At 42.3% G+C, this 18268-nt stretch overlaps 1 protein-coding gene across 12 annotated transcripts in view; it reads left to right on the forward strand.

Moving 5' to 3' along the window:
- Window positions 1-18268, forward strand: part of CTBP2 (C-terminal binding protein 2) — a 289621-nt gene that overhangs the window by 1309 nt on the left and 270044 nt on the right. For 8 of the 12 annotated variants that reach the window (XM_084841493.1, XM_084841494.1, XM_084841489.1 and 5 more), the window contains exon 1: window positions 620-698. The exons of the other annotated variants lie outside the window; for them this stretch is intronic. Coding sequence is in view for 1 of the 8 variants with exons in the window: in XM_084841490.1 (XP_084697616.1) it covers window positions 689-698 (10 nt within the window). In the remaining 7 variants the exon portion in view is untranslated. Of the gene's footprint in view, window positions 1-619; window positions 699-18268 lie in introns of those variants that run through there. 12 annotated transcript variants of the gene reach the window in all.

The following is an 18268-nucleotide window of genomic DNA, read 5'->3' on the forward strand; positions in this document are numbered from 1 at the left end:
TTTTTTAAAAAAAAACCAAAAACAAATCTCTTCCCCCCTTTCTCAGCGCCCCCCTCCCGCTTCGGCAGAGAGTAAGTGAGAGACGTTAAATGAGGTGAAGTGGAAATCTTTTGTTTTGCTGGGCTCTGCATTGTTTACTTAGTACTGCGTGTGATGGACAACATCTGCCAGCAGATTAGCAGGGCAACCCACGGTTTGCAGCGCTGCCAAAGTCTCGGCCAAGACAAGGGAGGAGGAAAGGGGGGCGGCATCGGGGGGGCGGGAGAGGAGGGAGAGACGTTTCACACACCGCTCAGCTATGGGGACTTCCTCCTCCTAAGGCTGCGGAGAATCCACTTCTTGCCTGGTGCACGCTCCCCCGCCGCCGCCGCCGCCGCCGCGCACTTGAATGCAATCAGGAGAAAGTTTTCCTGCTGCTGGAAGTCGCGATAAGGCGAAGCGATTGCAAGAGGGTGGCTGGGTGGGCGTGATCCGTCTGGGCCCTCGTTTCTTTCTCTCGCTCCTTCCTGCTTTTTGCAAAGTACTTTGGCTCTGCGGCGGGGCTGGGGAAGGGCATTGGTGCGCAAGGCGCTTTATTTATTTTTATGGGCAAAGCGAAAGCGATCTGCGCCAGAGCCCTGAAAAACAAACAGTTGCAAAAAGAGGGTGAGCGAGAAAAACACACAACGAAACCCCGGTGGCGGTGGAAATGAGCAACGGTAGGGAAATCCGGATGGGTCTCGGAGGCACTTTGGGGACCTGGGGAGGGGGTGAAGGGGGGCATTGCTTATAAAGGCACCACCGTCTGTGGAGGACGACGGGCTATTACTGAGCAGAAATTCGAAACGCCTTGTCTGTCCTGGGGAAGAGTGTTTGCTCCATTTCATTGCGACGTTTACAAAGTGGGCTCTCGGTCTGCTTTTGGTTTACTCCCCTGCCCGAAAAGCGGCGTTCTTTGCCGCCCCAAAGCTACGCAACTCTACCGGTCTGGAGGGCGATTTTGTTTTGTTCTTCCTATTTCGTCCCCCCCGCCCCATTCCCGAGCTGGCCAGATCAGAGACTTGCGTCATATATTGTTCATCGCGACTGCTGTGTGGGTGGGGGGGGGATGGGGGGACCACCCGATCTGGATTGTTCGGGCACTTTATACTTGTAACGATCTTATTCCCTCCTCTCCTTCGCCCTCTCCCCCCCCTCCCCTTGGAACGCACGGAGAGAAACAAACATCCTTTTGAAATGGAAAATTGAAGTGCTGCGTTTCAAGAATGAAATGGCCGAGCGTTTTGGAAAGGTGTTGCCATCTGCACAGAGAAACATCAATGAGTAAACCAGCTCCTTAGCAACTCCTCTGGACACAGGATTTCTCTGTGTATCACTCTGATGTTTGTCAGGGGAGGCGTTTTCAGTGACAGAAGGAACACTTACATCTGACCCCTTAACTTGGAAGTCTGAAGTTTTCCTGTCCTCCTGTCCACCTCTTTTGCATGAAACCGTCTCCTTTCCATATAATTCAAACAAATGTTACACCACCAAGGTGTTACACCACCACTTTGTGTGTGCGTGTGCTTTTACATTGCATCAATATATACCTTTGAAAGGAAATCAGGTCTCTTGTATAGTTCTTGTGGAATTGGATATTGTAGGGCTTTGTTGTTTTTCATGGAGATTATAACTCCCGAGATCTTAAAAAAAAGAAACATTAAAAACCTGTTATCACTTTTCAATGAGTATCAGTGTAATTGTGTTGATTGAAGCTTATTGCTCAGTGTAATTCATCCATAAAGAGAGTGTTCTTTGATCCAAACTTAAGTTGGCAGGTTTCTATAAAAGCTTCTCTTTGCTTTCAGGAAATTTGTTTTTTTTTAAACAAAATCTAGATTTTGTGTATGGCCAAATATTTAAACTGATACTGTTACCTTGTGATGTATATTAGTGGAAACACAACAAAAGAGTAATTTTTAAAAAGACTAACTACTTTTTAAATATGCTTAAGTTATGCTCAGAGTTGATTGCAACCAATAGACTTGCAGAACGCTAATGAAAACATTGTAGTCATGCACTCTTGATCAAGTGTAACATGGGGAAACAAAAGAAAGCAACAGTTAACTTCTGTAAGTAGGTGGAAGAATGCTATATATAGTTTGATAATATTTTCTTAATTGCTGAGAAACAAGTTAAAAAGAGATGTGAGGTTCAGTTGATTGGCCTTGATGTTTTTATCATTGCTTGGGAAGCAGGAAAGAGATTAAGGTCACAATCCTATGCATGTTTAGACAAGAAAAAGTCCTACAGCTCTCAGCATTGGAGTTGTAAGACTCTTTTTTTTGTCTAAACATGCATAAGATTGCGCTTTAATTGGTGGTGTTGATAAATTTTGGGGAAACCATCGTTGTGATATCCCACATTGTTAGAACCAGTCAAATTTTCCCCATTGACACTGGTGATATGGGAATGTCAGTCGATTGGATACAAGCTTCCATGGATTCCAGCAGGTCTTGATTGCATCCATGGCATGTTTGTATGAGTGAACAATAAAAGTTGTGTGGGGAGGAACAACTAGTGGTTTTGGTTTTTCTAGAATTGGGAGATGATGGTGTAAAGCTACTCCAGCCCTTCTTAATAAGCCATACCAAGGACAATTGCATTATAAGTGTGTGTTCAGAATAGTATGAAGTGCTTCAGAACTGTAGCCCAGGCATTTCAATTATACAACCAATTGCAAAAGTGCTATTTTTTTCAGTTTGTGGATGTGATTTTTAAATCTTGTGATACTACAAATACAGCAACTTTTCCAAGGTGGGGTTGATAGAGTGAATTCACTAACAGACATAATCTGTAGCATAGTCTGTAGTTCAAATAGGCTATAATCTGCACTTAAGGCATGGTGTAAATGCACACGTTTTCTTCAGTGGGCCTTCACTGAATTGCCAAACTTTTTTTTTTTTTAATTTAACTGAGTTGAAGAAGTTGTGGGCATTCTCTTATTAACGGAGAAGTCCAAAATAGTATTTGTTCAACATCTCACTAAGGAAAAGTACACATTACTACAGTTAATACAGATTAGTTAATTATGTCATGATGTGTGATGTCAAGCCTTCACTCTAAGGATTGTATAAGGAACACAGCAGTTAAAATAAATTATTCTTAAGGGGTAATTAAAAAGAAGAGGAAAAATAAGTAAATCATATGATTCTAAAGAAAACTTTTTGGGGGGTTGGTTGGTTCAGGTTTACTTTTGACTGAAATTGTTCAGACTAGTAAAGTCATGGTAAGTAGCTTAGTATGACTGACTTGGTTCATGTGACAAAATAATGTAAATATTTATATTATGAGGTTGGTTTGCAAAGTTTTGATCCTGGATTATTCTTTGATTTTGGAATCAAAGATGTGATACAGTATTTAAGCCAAAACTTTAAATAACAGTCAAATCCTATGCATGCTTACCTCAAAGTAAATCCCACTGTGTCTAATAGGGTTGCTGTCTAGTAAGTGTATTTAGGATTGCAACCTAAAAAAAAAGAAAAGAACTGATTTTGTATGTGTATTTAAAAAAAACCCCACTATCTTCCTCAGTCCTGCATTGCCCTTCTTCACACTGCTAGATTGCTCTCTGATTTCTTACATCTAGCTGCGTTGGATCTTAGGTGCTAGGAAATTCATTCAGTAGTGCTTCCTGGAGGCCTAGCGACCATAAGGTCAGAAGTTTTAACTGGTATTCTGTGTTAATTACTGTATGGATATTTTGAGGGATTCTTTTGTTGTTGTAAGCTTCCCTGACATTATTTGGGGTGATGTGGTGGGATATTAATATACATACCTTTTAAGAAATAAATACATGCGGGCGACCTGTAAGGGAACTCTCTCTTTAATAAGCAGCTGTGTAGATGGTGACCCCGAGGTCAAATGTTAGAAAGAAAAGATTTCAGCGACAACTTAACTGCCACAGATGGACTGTCTTTGAGAGGATGCACTCAAATGTTGTCCTTTAGCCATCCCTTGACCAGTTCATTTCTGTTGTCTGCCTACCCTAAATTGCAGCCTTAAAGCAAAAAGCCTAAGTCCTGCCTGTTGCTTTTTAGTCCTTGAAGAGAAGAGACTGGAACACAGAATCCTGGATAAATGCAAACAAGTATGAGAATTCAGATACTGATTTATCTCGATTGGCAAATTAGTTACTCTGGACAGGTTCAGTGAATTTATTCTCGCATCACTTCTTCTCTGAAACAACAACCATATTCTCTCTTCCCACCTCTCATCCCACTGGCTCTGTTCTGCTTTGTGTTCAATAAAGATGTTCAGATCACGGGCCAGATACTGTTCTGGTTCAGGCAAATAAAGGTTCTGGTCTGATTTTTGTTTTTGATTCCTTGCATGCGAGGAGTTGGGAGTTCAGCCCTAGTTATGGTGCCTTTTTTGGTCTTGTGTTTTGTTCTTCATTGTATTCTGAGTTGCAAGGAACCAATAGGCAATATATCGCCCAATCCCCTGCCACAAGGCAGGGCCATACATCCACTGGCACCCCCTGCCCACTTCCTTCCCATGCGGTTCTAATCCTAGTGTATCACAAGTGGAGAAATGATACAACGTTCCATGATTTTTAGTATTTCTTACAGGTTAGTCCGGTTTCAGCTTCCCACCAAGGAATCCATCTATACATTATCTATCAAATAAAGATGACGGTGTAAATCCATTATAAAATACGTTCATATATGTTGGCCAAAGGGGTGTCTCAAATTTTTAGCAGTGGCACTTTTAAACCTCTAAAATAATGCTGAAGTTAAATTTTTATTCCAAATATAGAAATGTTTTCTTCCCATTAAAGGATGTAAAACAGTGACATGCTGAGAAATAATAAACGGAGTCACTGATTTTTGTTGAGCTTCTTTCCAGGTACAAGTGTGTTTAGGTTCACAGCATTAGGTGACAGTCCTAAACACACTAACGATTAAGCCTCGTTGAACACAGTGGGACTTATGTCTGAGTAAACCTCATAGGATTTGAATGTATTCACTTTTTATGAGCACAGATCTATTCCTTCCCACGGGAAGGAGAAACACTCATTCCAATAAATGCTAGAGGAAGTGTGGTGGTTGCATGTTTGGGAATCACAATTGCCTCCAGCTCTCTGCCACATGTTTTGTACATACTTAGGTACATGTGGCAGTTCTGCTTTTGCATGCTATTTTGTGTTTTCCCTTCACACTTTGTGTTCCCCATAGGGAACAGTGGTGTAAATGTGGTAAATTCATCTACCACCATAAGCTGATGCTGCTCTTAGAGTGTCAAACCCTGTAGTGCAAATTGAATGCCATTCATTCTTTTATCTGTTTATTTTAAAAAGATGGCTTTGTAGCTTACCAGTATAGAACAAGTCTTTGAAAGCCAGGATTTTTTTTTAATAGTGTGCGTCTCTTAAGGTTCAATTTAACTGGATAACTCTTGCAGAGTGACTTTTTGTGGAACTCCCGTTACAGAATGTCAGTTAATACCAAGTCACTCTGTCAGGAATCACTTTTGAAAGCAAAGTGGTACCCTTTGCCCTTGTACGTTTCCTAAATGGGAAAAAAATTAAGAAGAGTTTGTTGTAATAGTAGAATGGTGCCACTTGCTTTCATTTTTAACGTTGTCATTTCAGTAGAGAGGATGTGTCAACGTAATGTATGTGAGCTTGTCTGGGTTCCAGCACTAATCATCTTATTGTTAAAAAGCATCGGCCTAAATGTGCTGTGTCCTAGATGAAGGCTACAGATAGGCATTATTCAGGCTAGGGTTGGTGAAGACAAATTTTCTGTCAGGCTAGGAGATGTACAGAGAATACTTTGGAAGTTCATGCTGTTGAGAGAACATCTTCATTACTTTGAAAAAAATTGCAAATTCTGAATTAGATGTGCTTGATGGATTGTGAAAGACAAGATTATGTCATCAACAAATGTCTATCCAGCAATCTCGCCATCACTAGTATAGACAGAAATTGCTCTGCAACCCTGATCCTAAGTATACATGCTCCAGTCTCCCTCAAGTTTAGTTATGACTAAGGCTGCAGTTCGACACTGTAGTTATGACTGCCTGGGCTGCAGTCCCACACTTTTGTGGGAAAAGCCCCATTGGCCACAGTGAGACCTCTGAGTAAATATGGACAGGGTTGTGCTGCACGAGCCTCTGAAAACCATTGCAAATTTTAGCTGGATCAGGCCACATTCTAGCAAGTCTCCATTGCATGACATGTGAAAGAAGGGTGAAAATAGAACAGGATGTTGCTGGAAAGTTTTGTTGTGGTTAAAATATATAACTTTGTAATGGAAGAAGAATCTTCTGATTACTTTTGCTTTCCATAGATTGGGGCAGGGGTGGCCCTCCAGATGTTGGACTCCCAACTTCCATCTGCCCCAGGCACATGGCCAGTGGTCAGGGATGGTGGGAGCTGATATCAACATCTGGAGGGTCACTGATTGCTCACCCCTCATGAGAGGCTCAGCCTTGCAAATAAATTAACAAACATTACAAGTCCACAGTGGTTTTGCCTCTTATTGTCACTCATACCTATGTTAATCATTTGTGGTCCAGAAGGGAAAAGCAAAAATAAAACAAGCTTCTGTGAATTTTCCCCTGCTTGATCACCTGAAGGAAATTCCTGTATCATAGATAACCAGGCAAGTACTTGTGTACACCTTCGGCTTACCTTTCTAAGGGAGCAATCCTATGACTGCTAGACACAGCCTGGAGAGCCATAGGATATGCTCTTTTCTGGGAACCGACCTTGGAGCCTGCTCTCCAAGGTTGGTTCCTGGAAAGCTGACCTCTCCTGTCACCCGCGCTGCCATGGAGGCAGCACGGAGAAGCCCCATCCTCCGCGCTCATAAGAGGAGCATGGAGTGACTGAAAGGGGGTGTTCTGGGGGGCGTTCTGGAGCATGGAGAGCGGAGCTGCGCGTACAACACATCCAATGTGTCATACAGCAGCTTCCTCTCCCGGTCAGGTCTAAACGGCTGTCTAGCAAAAAACAGCAAGACAGGAGAGGCACGGAGTGAACGATCCCCCTGTGCCTCTCCTGCATTGCTTTGGATAGGCGGTCGCCTATCTAGTTAGGATTGCATCCTAACTGAAGCCCTCACTGATTAACGTGGTGCTTGACTGTTGCCCTCAGGCAGCCTTTAATTTCTAGGGAAGGAGCAGTGCTGGGGCTCAAACCAATGTGGAAATTACACCACTGACCAAAAAAAGGCCTTTTCGTTCATTCCAGACATCTAAGAGTGGTTCTTAGTGGTGAGGAAAATACACCCTATGCATGCCTAGAGGCAACCTTTTCTTTATTCACTTTGCTTGACATGTTCCAGGGCTGAAACGTGGTGGTCCTCAGTCTTGATTCAGCAGTCTTGTGGAAGTTAAGCAGGTTCTGGGGCTTGCCCATGCCTAGATGGGAGATTTCCTGAGAACCATATGTATGATAGATCAGAGGCATGATATAAGTGCAATAAATAACTCCTACATAGTAAAAGGTTTATGGATACTGAAATAGAAGTAACCCATAGGGAAGTTGCTTGTATATATTCATAATTAAATTAAATGGATAGCTTTATTTGGATTAAGGCTTCCTTGACTTCAATATTTTATTGTTGGCAGAACTTTGATTTTAAACATTTTATATCTGCATGGAGCTCCAGCAGAGGGCTGGGTGGGAGGAAAGATCTCTGTGTGATGAGCCAACAGAGAAACCCTTTCTGTTCAGATGCAATGCCTTCTTCTTCATAGGAGTGCTTCTGGAATGATTCCAGAGAGAAGAAACCATGTGTGGAACTTGGAACTGCAGATTCATATGGGTTTATCAGGAAAGATGAATAAGCCGTGACGGTAGAGGTCTCATATCCTGCTTTATAGGTCACTCCTGAAAATGCCATGCAGATTTCAACCTGATGTAATAATGAGCACGTGTTTTTGGTAAAGATTCCTGAGGAGGCAGGCACAGGGAAGGCAAATGTTTTCTTGGAACTGACAAGAGTTTCCTCTCCCTATTCTAATACTCTGAAGGTTTTTCTAAAAAAAAAAAAAAGCACAGGCACATTTTTCAAAAAGTACATCTCTTGTGTGTTGTTGTAGTTGTACAAGTCAGGTTTAAATAACTGTTGGTGCAGCTTTTTATCTGGAAATATAGAACATCCCAGTTGCTCCAGTATGTGTTCTACATCTGTAGTGCTGTCAAACAATCAATTGCGATTTACTTGCAGCAACGCATGCCAATTATTACTTAAGTAGACCCCCAGAGCATAGCGTAGCAAGGGAGTATGTCAAGCGGAGACCTACTCTTTATGAAGAAGTGTGTTCTAATGAGACTTGTAGTAATGTGTACTGATAACCTGCTACTAAATAAGCCCCAGCCTGTGTTGAGGGACATGGAGCAGGGCCTCTGATTCCCCCCCTCCTCCAAATAACAACAGCTTCAGATGTGGGCTGTGGCTGCAAGAATATTTTGAAAACTGTTGTGTGCAGAGCTACCCATTTTTACCTCTGTGGATTGTGACCGATGTGTTTATGGTTGAGAATCTTCTTTCTGAAAAAGGTGCCGTGTTAGCATTGGACTCTTGTCTTGGTTTAACTTGGATGACAATACACTTAGTAAAATATCTGAAGACGTTTTTAGTTTTGCTCCGTACAGATCACCATTACTCGCCTCTACTCAAAAATCCATTCTGGATACTGATGAGAAAAGCTTTTGCCATTAAAATAGATATGTGTCCCTACACCCTTGTTTTTAAAATACTGGCCTATTATTTGGAATTTGTAGGTATAGTCTGTTTCTAAAACAAGTTCATTTTAGTGAGAGATCGGCAGAAACAAGCTAGGCGAGGGAGTTTGCAAATTCACCATATCTTAACTTCTCTCTGTTTGCTGAAATTTTGATCTCTTAAAACTGTGGGAGCAGTCCACTCTCTAAAGAATCAACATCGACTACATTCCACTGTGGACACATACCAGTAAAGAAAATAGTAGAGATCATGCTCTGTATTTTGGATGACATGCCAGTCAAGTATAAAGTGTCAAAGCAAAGCTTGCTTGCAGTTATTTGAAAAGGTGATAGAAAAAGAATGGCGCAAATTATAGGAAATCTGTATTTTCTTGGATGGTGGTTGTGTGAATAAATTCAGTGCTGTGTAATTTAAACTTTAAAATAAGCAGTGTTTTTGAGTTGTCATCCAATTTGGAAAGTCTCTAGCGCCAAGGGTAATCTTGTGAAAACACTACACATGATTGAAAACACAAGTTTAAAATTGAGGTCACTTAACTATAATAGAATGGTGTTCTACCATAGCAAAACCCTAAAGTATGTTTGCACATGAGTTGCTGTGTTTCTTTAAAAAACTGAGCTTGTTTGAAATTCAGTTTGAAAAAAAGAGTTTCATATTTGCAGTTAAATTTAAAATTGGATTGAATTCTGCATTTGTAGGAATTGAGCATATTATTCTGAGAACTGACACAGCTTTGCTGAGCAAAATATAAAGTGCTGGTTCTTACCTTTAAAGCCTTACATGGTCTAGGTCCAAGGTGCCTTAGGGAGCAACTTCTCCCCTACATCCCAGTCTGCCACCTAAGGTCCTCTGAGGGCTATCTGCTGCAGTTGCCTAATGTGAGATTGGCAGCCATACGCAAGAGGACCTTTTCCTTTGCTGCCCCTCAGTTGTGGAATGACTTGCCAGTTGAAATGCACTTGCTGACCTTGCTGAAGGTTTTTAAGCAGGAATTTAAGACTCTATTATTCCAGCAGGCTTTCCCTTTTTTTGAACTCTCGTTTCTTTTTGTTGACTGTTGCATACTGTTTTTATGCTGTGTTGTTTTTATTGTTGGATTTTTGTTAAGTTGTTTTTAACTTTGTACGCTGCCTGGAGTATTTGTACATAGGCAGGTTATAAATTGAATAAATAAATACAGAAATAAATAAATAAAATTCGCTGAAATCAGCAGTGCTTTTGTCAGAACTACTGCATGTTCTTCTAGGAAGCTTTCATAGTTGCCTTTTGTTTGTACTTTTCAGAACATATATTTGAGAACTGGTGTAGTGACTAAGACTGAGCTATGAATCAGGAATTCCCTGTTTACCTAGTCTTATGCAAAATCTCCCCCCCCCCCCTGCGCAATAAGGAGGGGGGTAATAATACTTACGGTCGGGGCTGCAGTGGCTTAGTGGTTAAGACGCTGAACTGCAGACTGGAAGGTCGGCAGGTCAGCAGTTCGAGACCCGAGTGCCGCGTGACGGAGTGAGCTCCCGTCTTCAGTCCCAGCTACTGCCAACCTAGCAGTTCGAAAGCAAGAAATTGCAAGTAGATAAATAGGTACCGCCTCGGCGGGAAAGGTAACAGTGTTCCGTGCACCTCGGTGTTCAGTCATGCCGGCCACACGACCACGGAAGCGTCTTCGGACAGCGCTGGCTCTTCGGCTTAGAAACGGGGATGAGCACCGCACCCTAGAGTCGGACACGACTGGTTGGGGACACCTTTACCTTTTTTTAATAATACTTACAGCAGCCATCTCCAACCTGTGCTTTCCAGATGTGATGGACTGTAGTTGCTGTACTGGCTGAGGATGATGAGAAACATCAGGTTGGAGAAAGGTGCTTTACAAGGTTATTAGGATTAGAACTAGATGAGACCTGAACCACGGTGAACTGTGAAGTGTGATAAAATGTTAAGTATCATATTAGCAAAACTTACTCTACTTAATTCTTGTAAATGTTGTTTTATTTTTTATTTAAAATTACTTTTAGGCCACCTTTAAGGGTAAAAACCTCTCAAGGCGGCGTGTAGGATAAAAAAAAATACACATGAATACAAATAGGCAAATATACAATAAAACACTATAAAAACAAATGCACCACTTCTCTAACCTTTGTATATTTTCAACATGACAGCAAGAAGCTTTTTTTTAACCTTCTGGGTTTCATATTTTAACCTTCATATTTTAACCTTCAGAGGGACCCTACCCACCCCCGGTAACATCCAGTTAGAGAATGTAATTGTTTCATTGAAAGACTCAACTCAAAATAAGAAAAACTTTATTCTCCAATTAGATTTTGTTACAGAACGGTAGGACTAGAAGGTCCATAACGCATTGTGAGTGTAGGCAAAAAATTGTATGAAGTGTAACATTCTGGTGTAAGAATAAGCTATGGAATTATATGCTTCACCTTCCTTTGACATGGCCATGAGGAGGGGCTTGGAAGCTGTTGCTTTGGTTTTTTGTTCGTTTTGCTAGTTGCAGTTTCGTGTTCTGTCTGAATCTGAACAACTGCTGTTAGTATTAACCGTGGTATACTAAAGCAAACACCTTCAAACCTTGGTTAAGATCAACCATACTTCGCTGAAAGTGTGGAAAGGAATGAAGAAACAACTAAGGGAGTAAGAGGAGGTGATGGCCAGGTCTTACAAACAGCAGCACATATGGGAGGAGGAGGAGGAAGAGAAGGAGGAACCTGCTTCCTGTCTGACTGATAAGCCACGTGCCAGTGGCCAAGACTATATTTTTTAAGATGACATCATCTTCTGACCATTCTAGTACCCCTGGCTGTGAGCAACTAAGATCCAAACTCCGCATTACATGAATTAATTCAGTGGCATGTAGCTAAGGCTTGATTTCTTTTTTCGTTCCGGTGTAAGAGCACAAAGTCCACTTCAGATTGGGACTGCCATGCTCCAGGAGGGGAGGGTTAAATCCCCCTCCCGCTATTTTCCCTAATCCCCGCCCCCCTGCATTGATGCTAATGTAGTCCCCCCCCCTTTTTAAAGAAGTGTGTGTGTGCACGCGGGGAGATTTAACCCTCCCCTCCCAGAGCGCAGTGGTCCCAGTCTGAATTAGGGCCATGTGCACGTACACTAAAGTTTTTTTTTAAGGTCTTAGGTACACACTACACAATTAGTGTAACATGTAAGTTGGCTCGATGCTAAATTGTTTTCTTCAGCGTCAGGTTATTAGGCCAGGATGATTTGGAAAACAAGAGAATGACATGTTGTATCAGTAAAAGCAAGCATTTCTTTCATATAGATTTTTTTTAGTAAAGATAAAGCACAAAGTAAAACAGAATGCCTGAACTGTGATATTCCCATAAGCAGTATTGTCACTTGTATGCAATGTAATTATATTTTGTAAACTTGCCAATTAAGCAGTTATGCTTTAGACGGGAGGAAAAATTACCTCTTCAGGAGACTGAAGAGGAACATCGGAGAAAGCTAAATCAAATCAACTATACACATGCTAAAGTGTGTTGTGCATGCAGTTAAAATTTCAAAAATTAGCGCTGCATGGACATATATTTGGCAATATTCCTATTGAGTGAGTGCCCTCTTAGCAGCTTGAAGTCTTTCAGGTTGGAGACTATAATTCATCGTCTCTGCTTTTAAGAGGAATATTAATCCCTTGAATTCCTTCAGTGTAATGAAGGAGCAAATCGGCTGTGTCATTCCCAACTCTGGATTGCTTTTGAATGTGTTCTCAGATGAGTCTTGGATGATCGCATATCTTGGCCTAGTATTGAAAAGCAAACATTTAGGATCAGGTTTCCATTCTGAGATTCAAATATTACTAAAGGTGGATCCCTGACTACTCAAATAGGCCATCTTCTTATGTCAGAGTGGAGATGGATGGGATGATAGCTGTTTTTTTTTCTACACATTGTTTTGAAATCCAGTTAAAATCTTGAATTTTCAACATTTTGTTGAAGCCAGGTATGAAATGTTTCAGCCTGTTAAAGGAAGGGCCGCAAGTTTTAATCTCAGTTACAGTCAACTAAGTCCGTAAAGGATGATTAATTGTTGGTGCTGATTTTATTTATTTATTGCATTTATACCCCGCCTTTTTTCCTCTTGCAAGGAACCCAAGGTGGCTTACATTATCCTCCTCCTCTCCATTTTATCCTCACAACAACAACCCTGTGAGGTGGGTTGGGCTGAGAGTCTGTGACTGGCCCAAAGTCACCCAGTGAGCTTCCATGGCCGAGTGGGGACTAGAACCCGGATCTCCCAGCTCCTAGTCCAACACTCTTGCCACTACACCATACTGGCTTGATAACAAGTAGAACCCTGAGTGTTGATGCTTTGAAGACCCCATCGGTGCACTGTCTCCATCTTCCTTGTGCTAAACTTCAGAAAAAGGAACGTAAAGATTCCCTCTCTGGTCTGTTTCAGACACAGCAGTTAAAAATGATAAACGATTTGACACTTTAGAGAAACTGATATTTTCCTTAAGGAGGATCAAAAAGTCTTGCATCTGCATTGAGGTTTTGTAATATGTAAATGTATTTAAATTTAGTTAATAACTTAAATACCAGATGGAATACCCATTAAAGGATGATTTATCCAGAGTTATTTTGTTGTTGCTGAAAGGCCAAAGAGCATAGAAGAAACCAGAGGTTTCTTTAGCGGAAGAAATTTCATAATTTGGTCCATAGTTTCCAAGTCAGCTGTGATGTCCAGAAGTTAAATTCTGGCAGGGAGCAAGAAAAGCTTCTAGTATACTCTGCCACTGGAGTGAAAATGTTTTTGTAAAGCTACTGGAAACACAGGGAGGCAGGCACTGCCTTTTAAAAAATATGGCACCAGGCTGCATCTTGTGGTAGGGACTCTGCATTGGTGTTGTGGGTCGGGCGGAGGGTTTGCTACAAACACACAGACTTCATACAATGCTCCTCCCTGGAAAAACCATTATAGGGCAATCACTGGGTACAAAGGAATGAACTTATTTTGTTTCTGTGGAGCAAGAATTGAAGAAGCAAAGCTTTGCTTGTCTACTAGATAACAATGGTTGATGACTGAGCCTAGCTAAAATGTGTGAAATCTTGCTCATAACAAGATTGATTTCCTTGGGTTTGCTTGATCAATCAGGAATACCTTGGGGGTTTTCTAAGATGGTAACCCAACACAGTTTCACATCAGGGTTTGTCTATGGACTCTAGAATTCATGGTTGTTATATTACTTGTTGGTCACTTTGAGCTTGCCATGAACTGTGACGTTCTTTCTAGCTTCAGGTGCATGAATGTAGATGAAGGGTTTGTAATCCACAGATGTGTTTGCCTACTTAAAACCCTTGGTTAGTCTGTATTCTGTTTTGGACTTGCCCTTCCCAGTTTGCAGGTAGTGCTGCATGCTAGGAAGTTGCCTATGCAAACGTATTTTTTAATGTTCATGAAGAGTCTTTTCATTTGGGAGAAAAGCCATCTCTATATAGGTGTCTGTAGAAAGACTGTGGTGTCAGTGCCATAAATCTATTTCTGTTCTTCAATGAACCCATTGCAGCACAGCAAAGTTTAGAGTGGCTACCACATCACCCCAAAGCAGCTGCAGGACTACATTTCAAGTAGTGTGACATCTGTATACTGAAAGGGCCACTCTGGGTGTGCACCAGTATATATGGTACACAGCACCAGGCATACAAAAGCCCAAAGCATTTAGTATTGTGCATGTGTGGATGAATCTACACAGAGAAACATGACTAAAGAATGTTAGAATGTCTTTGGAGGTTACACAAATAATGGAGATAAACTTATTTGTGTGTAATTAAGTTTTTAGTCATTCAGTTATCCAGTCTACTCTTGTGTAAAATGAATAATGCAACATATCTCAAATTCCCTGTCTGGTTATTTGGCATGGGAAATATATCATGGGGTGGTTGTATATAATGAATGGTAGGTGAAGAACATATGAAGGTTTTACTGCAGTATAAAATGTCCGCTAGTAAGGGGTGATTGGTATTGAGCCATTTGAAAATAAATATATTGCTATCTTGGGGTCATCTGCTTCAGACTTTTTTTTCAGTGCTGTCTCTGTAATAATTCTGGTACTCTTATCTACGCAAGTCCTTTTCCCCTCCTTCGTTGACCAAATCTTAATCTTCTGAAGTTTTCTTACCTACCTAGAAGTTAAGTTGCTCTGCTTAATTTCAGGGTGGACTTGAATCGAAAGCATCTCATTGAAACTTTGTTTTATTATTGTTTTATTCCTGCACAGGCCTGTTGCCTAAATACTTGATGGAAGTGCTTAGGAATTGGAAATATTTTGTTCCAGCTCTGGCGTTAGATGCTTTGGTGGCATTCTGCGTAAAAGTTCCATTCCTGTCGGTTTTGCTGGCTGCAACTGCATCTTAACAGTGTCCCCTTTGTATCCGTCTTCTGTCTCCTTGTTTCAGAGATCCTGTAGTCCTTGCAGGCTAAATAAATATTGCAACATTTTTAATACTGAAGTGCTGCATTTCAGTGCTTTATCAAAGAGTGGAGCACATTGCTCCTTGTGATTCTGGTGCCTATTTATTTTGTGGTCTTTTGGCTTGTACCTTTTCTTTTGCTATTCAGTAGCATAGTCAATATGCTTTATGTAAATTGATTACTGCAGGTTTTTCCTCAAGTACGGCGTGTTTGATCGTTCAGGAAGCTGGCGGTTAAGCCAATTCTCTTGTAATTTCTGTTTGTAGTCCCTGCTTCATGCTTTTTTGCATTGTCGCTACCCATCTACTGTGCATCTGCTGGTGCCACTTTACAAGCTATGAAGTAATATATCCAGGAACATCAATATCTTTGTTTGGTTTCATTTATCTGTGGCATTTGCCTTGCTCATCCCAGACCTCCGTAAATGGCAATTACTTGCGTTCTCCAGTATGACACTAAGCTTTTCACCTTTATTTCACTGCAGTGTGATACAGCGAGCGAGATGACCAGCTTATATATGTATTGCAGAGCCTCTGCAACACTTCAGAGTCGAGGGGGGAAGACAAGCAGATGAAATGAATGTGATGATAATGAGTGCCAGAGAAAAGGAATAAGCAGCGTATTTTACAAAAAGGGAAAAACTTACACTGGCATCAGCCACCCTGCATCAGTGTATTTTGCAGAACATTTCCTGGCCATCAGATCCAATTAATAACAGATTCAGTCCAGGCTCCATTTTGCAGCTGGTTGCTAGCAGCAAGTTTGTGGGAGTCAGTGTGGTACAGCCGTTTAGTATCATGGATTCAGCGGGCCTGATACTTTGTTGCCCTGAGCTGTGTGCAGTCACTGTGCTGTGCAAGTTCCCCGTACGATGCACTGTGCTTAGAAAACGATCACAAAGTGTTGTGTGGTGTCCTGTGAAGTGCTTGAGCAGGGCTGGAAAAATCACTGGCACCATGTGCTTTTGGGGGCTTATAAACCTTTCATGCTGGAATCCAGGAATTTTGAAATCGATTTCTAGTCATTCTTGATAAGACACAGTGAAGGGAGGGGTTATATCTCCGTGGCAGAGGACTAGTAGCGTAGTGGCAAATTCAAAAGTGCAGGGTACAGCCACATCCCCTCACAGCCACGCCCCTTCTAAAATTATACAACCTTGTAAGATTATACAATACAAGTGAGCTTTCAGTCACTTTGTTTGGAGCATCTGGTCACCCTAATTCAGAATTATTAAAAGGTCAGTTTGAAAAGAAAACGCGCGCGCGGGCACACACACACACTCACAGTCATGTCCAGCAACTTGCTAGAAAATATTATTTGGTTAATAATAGAATCGTAGAATATTAGGGTTGGAAGGGGCCTATAAGACCATCGAGTCCAACCCCCTGCTCATTGCAGGAATCCAAGTCAAAGCTGTCCAGCTTCATCTTGAATTCCTCCAGTGTGGACTAAAAAGGTTAGTCCTTTTTAATTCAAGAAGCATGTAAAAATAATATAATCATAGTATATTTATTATTATTATTATCATGAAGAGCCATTGCAACCAGGTGTGAAGGAATGCCCCATTAAAATAAATGGAACTTAGTCCATGGTGACCCACAAGTCCTTTAAGGCTGTAATCCTATACACAGTTATTTGGGAATAAATCCCACTGAACATAATGGTACTTACTTCTGAATAGACAAGTAGGATTGCCCTATGAGGCTACAAGCATAACTACACTCACTAGGGGAGTAAACTGAAGTCTGAATCAGTCCCCTGTCAGTAGCCATGGATGTAGACAAAATGCACTCAAGTGGTGGGTTAGGAACAGACTTTTACTGGAGATATAACAAACTTACATCTCAAGGTAAGCTGGCTGAGGTCAACATCTCTTGCCGGAGGAAGAAGGAAGAAGATAGGAAAGTAGAGGGAGGAGGGAAGGAAAAGGCAGAAGAGGGCTCTCATTCCCTCCCACTGTACTCATATTAACCCGTCAAGTTCAGGTTAAGTGGCTCATGGCCCTAGTCCTTCCAACATCAACTCCATTGAACACCTTGGGACTTACTTACAAATAAACAAGCCTAGGATCCTACTGTGAACCAGAGGGGTTGGGTCCAACCCCAGGCCCCCTGCTCTGCCTCGAAGGACAAACTTGATGTGCAAACAAACAGCAGGTGAAAGCTTTTCACTGCATGGTGCTAAAACACAATCCCCTGCTAACGTCTGCACATCAAGCCCACTGGAATCCCTCTCCCACACACAACAAACCCCACGCATACGCACGAGCACAGACAATGGCAGCGGCGGCACCCCCCCTGCACCCCCCTGCTCCTGCTGTGGCCAGCAGCAGCCCTGAACAGGTGGCCGGTGCTGCAGGCATGGAGCGGGGATGGGCAGCAGGGTGGGGAAAGGGTCAGGAAGCTGAGGGGATGGCCGGGGATGGCCGACTTGCGAGGCGTGGCGGCTGCTCAGGGGGTGAAAGGCGGAGAAGCTGAGAGCCAAGGAGGAGAATAGGGGGCACCGAGAGGAGGCTGCAGAACTCCCTCCGGCTCCCTGTCTTGCCCCCTTTGTCTGGCCGGCTCTGCGTGGTAGGCGAGAGGCGGCCGCCAGTCACCCGCACTCCCTCCTCCTCTCGCCGCATCTGCCCCGCTGCAGCAGACTGTGACCCGGCTGGGAGCTGGCTCCAATAAAAGTGCAGGATCGAAGCCTCGGCGCGACCCCAGAGCACTGCACCCTTGCCGAGGATTTGTTTTGCATTCAGAAGGTCCCCAGGTTCAATCTCCAGCTAGGGCAGGAAAAACTCCTGCCTGAAACCTTGGAAGGTTGCTGCCAGTCAGTGTTGACCATACTGGGCTAGATGGAACAATTGTTTGATTCAGGATAAGGCAACGTCCTATCTTCCTAAGAGTATTGGATTTGTTCCACAATTTTTCATTCTGTCTATATCCTGTTGCTGCATTCCAGTGTGTGTGGGGTCTTCCGGGTCTGGAGGTGGATGGCTACAAGTTGAGTTCAAGCCCACAGAGGTTGGTTGTTGGATTTATGGTAGTGAGGGATGGTTGCAGTACAGGTGAAGGACTAGGGGCTCAAAGAGCAGGGCCATAACAAAGGCAAAATACTACAGGAGG

This window comes from Heloderma suspectum, chromosome 3, assembly GCF_057233095.1.
Source record: "Heloderma suspectum isolate Gila_16-S chromosome 3, 16-S_ref, whole genome shotgun sequence".
In the NCBI taxonomy this organism is placed as follows: Eukaryota; Metazoa; Chordata; class Lepidosauria; order Squamata; family Helodermatidae; genus Heloderma; species Heloderma suspectum.